Raw genomic sequence first — 3,869 nt, 5'->3', positions numbered from 1 at the left:
CATCGCTTTGATTTGGTTGATGTCAAACAGATCGATTCAGTGAAAAAAAAATTTAGAGCCTCTTGATAAAAATTAAATATGTAGATGTAGATTTACCGATAGACATTGGTTATTTTTTTATTTTATAAAGAGCATTTCAGAAAAAAGATGCCTGCGTCATAAATCGGGTGACATCTGATAAATCCTCGTTTCTGAAGACTTATATATATATATATATATATATATATATATATATATATATATATATATATATATATGGAACGATCAACGGCCACAGAACCATGCAAACCGACGCTATCTCGCCACGCGGCACGCTTCGAATCACCACCTTCTTGTTTCACTGGTGTGATTCGTTTACGCTTTAACAAAAAGCCCATAAGAGCCACGAGTGGGAGCCACCTTTAAACTCCGCACTTGTTGCAGTTACAAGACGGGTACCTGAGATGAGGGTAGCGAAAGGCCACTCCTGCTACCAAACGTGACCGCTGCCTTGGCTTTCTCGCTGTGTTTTCTTCGCTACCACTCTTCCCCCACTCTCTCGATCCGATTGCGATTAGGGTTCCAAAATCTCCTCTTCCATTGATCCACTCCGCTTTAAAGTTCTTGATTGCTTACGATGGATTACGAGCAGCGGGCAAAGGTATTCCAAGACGACAAATCTTTCAGCAACTCCGGAGGAGGCATCTCCGAATTCATCGTCCCCCACCTCCTCAAATTGTCAGTCAATTAATTATGCCTTTTCTTTACCTTTTGGGATATTATCTCTCTTTCTTTGTTGAATTTGTTTTTCTTGTCATGTACATATTCAGATATGGATCGCGTGCCACGGCACGAGACTTTGAAATCTACGCTCCCAATGCAACCTTTGAGGATCCTCTCATGTGCGCTCACGGGTGAGTAGCTAACCACAGTTGGCTTGTCAGGTTTATTGCCTAGTTGTTGCATTGATTAAGTTCGGCTCTCCTTATTTTTTTGCAGAGTGAAGCAGCTCAAATCCGCGTTTTATTCACTCCCCAAGGTTTTGATTTGCTTTGTTGGCTTTAGTGTTCTTCGTCATGCTTTTGTCGAGATTGCTTTGATTTTTTATTGGTGCCTGTTGGTCTTTAAGAAGAATGCAATACATAGTAAAAATCTTATCAGACATTAATATTATGACAATAGCTCTAGTAAAATACACAGATTTTAGGAAGGTGCAGTACAACTAAAAGTAACACCTGATAAGTTGCTAACAAGCTTATCTCAGTTGGAGAAGGGCCAAAGTTTTCATCTATAGTAGGCAAGATAATAGTGTTCTATATGGGCCGCACAATGAATTGGTTATGCGAAAGCTCTCTGAGAAAACTTCTGACAGGCCTTGTGCTAGAGCCTCAGGTTCGATGTAACCGTTCGATTTAGTCCCACGTTATAAGTGCCAAAGTCTTATATTAACTTATAAGGGTTTACTATTATTAACTTTGGCTTCAATAAAGTTAACACACTGATTTACTCTCACAAGTCGACTTGAGCTTCAGCATTCCGGGCTAGTGGTTCAGGCTTAATAAAGTTTGTTAACCTACCGGATCTAATCATGACAATCTCACTTGTGATAATAATCAGGATAATGGTTACTAGAATTTATATATTCTAGTTTATAGATCATCATGATTTGTTCCACGCTACTTTGACTTGGGAATAGTGTTTCATGTTTCATGGTTTGCTTTGTAATATGCCAAGTGAATGTTGATTGCTTAGTTTAGTGTTCATAATAACACAGTATAGAATTTTCTAATCAAGCTTGACAATTCGCATTTAGGAATCTTGATTGTTTTACAGTTTACTACCTTACTTTCCAATGTCGACCTCTCCTGTCTTGTCACCGTTATTTCGAAATACTCAATAGACCAAGAATTAATTTTGTCCTGACTGAGTTCTTGGTAAGGGAAACGTCTTTTTTTCTTCCAACATACGACAAAGACATTCCCCAGGTGGAAAAATATGATATCTACAGACTGTAAAGTGCGGGTGCGTTTTGGAAGTAGGTTTAATACAGTAGTCAGCAGGTGATCAGTTATGTTTCACCTACGAGACTCATGACAGGGCTGTTTATATATATTCACTAATAACAACACATTTGCGATCCACTGAATTGATAGATAAAGATACGAAACGGTCACTGGGTCTCTAAAGTTAATGTGTGATGCAAACCTTTATAGGCGTTCACATAAAAATATGAGAAAACTTTTTAATTTTCTGATTAGGATTATGACATACGTTAGCATTATGAATTTACAAATTTAATTTTCTGAACCATCTAGCCTGGATAAGTAACTACTGTCAGAGTTTCCTGACTTTTTGGCTAACTATTATGTGTATTTTATATCCTCCAAATCAAAATTTGGTTGAATTTACTGACCATTGAGTACTTGGAAACAGATACAAGGACTCATGCAGTCGGATTTATAATTTTATACGTCTTACTTGATAGAAAATTGAAGTACATCATAATAAACTTGACTGCTGCTAAACTAGTAGATACATTATGTAATTAGATCATGTAGTATTGCAAATTTGATCATTCAGTCTATGCACTTGCCCTTCAGGTGAACCATATTGATGCCATGTATAGCCATGCAGAGTAAGCTTTACTTTGCATTAAGATTGTCATTTATCGTCTATTTATTATTCTTCAAAGATAATTATCCATCTAATTCTATCTTAGATCTATTTTATTAGTATAGGCAGTGCAGTTGATCCTATAAATTTATACCACCATGACACACTTATCTGTGTGTTGCAGCTATCTCTTGTATTTTTAAGTATGTCTGGGTTACGGTTATACCTGATTAATCAATGTTGAAGATGTAAGTTTACCTCTGTATCAACGATATTTTCTATCATCAATTGAGGCAGTCTATGCCTTTCAGGTTTTCAGTGAATCTAGGATTGTTGAATATACAATACAAGAAAATGCAACTGGACCAGGAAAAGCTGAGGTATGTGGTTGTATTTTGCTATGAATCTCTGCATTGCTCTTCCAATATGCTTTTTTGTAACTTTCTTTTTTCCTCAAAAAGTTCAAAAATTATATAATTTAACAAGAACAAAAAGAGCCCTTTATACACACCTAATATATGCACATATGGGACTTTCTTCTTTGAAAATTACTTGCATACACACATAATGCACATGAACCTGCGATTTGCTTGCTGTTCAAGATGCCATATATGCACCATCTAGGTCCCATGATGATTCTACACCAGCACTGGCACACATCGAATCACCTCCATGTTCATACGGAAGTCAACAGAAACCTTTCTCTCTGTAATGACAACCTATTTTGTGTATGTTTCAGATTTTGATTGATAACAAGCAACATTACAAAATTTTCGGAAAAGATATCGATCTAGTATCACTTATTAAGCTGAAAGTTGAAGGGGGGCAAGTTGTCCATCATGAAGACTGGTTAGTCCAAGCTCTCACTGTCTTTTGGCATGCTTTAATTCCAGCATCAGTTTTGATAGATTTTGGTGATAGAAACTAATTCATCATGAATACAAGTGCAGGTGGGATAGGAAGCCTCTAAAGAACAGGGACACAACCAATCTCCCTTTGGTAGGACGGCTTGCAGAATATACACGCAGGGGCTCAATGCTAATTACACATGTCCTCATGGGTTTTGGCAAAGATCCAAGCCATTGAAATTTATCTCCCGAGTACCAGACGTCATGTTAGCTAATCACTAGTTTTGCCACTGCCACTGTTGTGTGCAGCAGATGCAATCTGCAAAGTTCACATAGATTGGATTGTACGCAAATGGTACGTCAGAAAGTATTGCAGACTGGACTGTAAGGAATAAAAGGTAAATATATTCATATTGATGATCTTGATTA

At 37.2% G+C, this 3,869-nt stretch overlaps 1 protein-coding gene across 1 annotated transcript; it reads left to right on the top strand.

Annotated features, from left to right (window-relative positions):
* The first annotated feature begins 444 nt into the window (after window positions 1-444).
* LOC103985248 (uncharacterized) lies at window positions 445-3,869 on the top strand. The gene is made up of 6 exons (XM_009402894.3): window positions 445-717; window positions 810-893; window positions 979-1,018; window positions 2,904-2,972; window positions 3,332-3,441; window positions 3,543-3,869. The coding sequence occupies exons 1-6, from the start codon at window positions 617-619 to the stop codon at window positions 3,676-3,678; spliced, it is 540 nt and encodes a 179-aa protein (XP_009401169.2). The 5' UTR covers window positions 445-616; the 3' UTR covers window positions 3,679-3,869.

The sequence above is a fragment of the Musa acuminata genome, chromosome BXJ1-5 (assembly GCF_036884655.1).
Source record: "Musa acuminata AAA Group cultivar baxijiao chromosome BXJ1-5, Cavendish_Baxijiao_AAA, whole genome shotgun sequence".
Lineage (NCBI taxonomy): Eukaryota > Viridiplantae > Streptophyta > Magnoliopsida > Zingiberales > Musaceae > Musa > Musa acuminata.
Note: the sequence above shows the minus strand (reverse complement) of the source record. Positions and strands in the feature narration are given on the sequence as shown.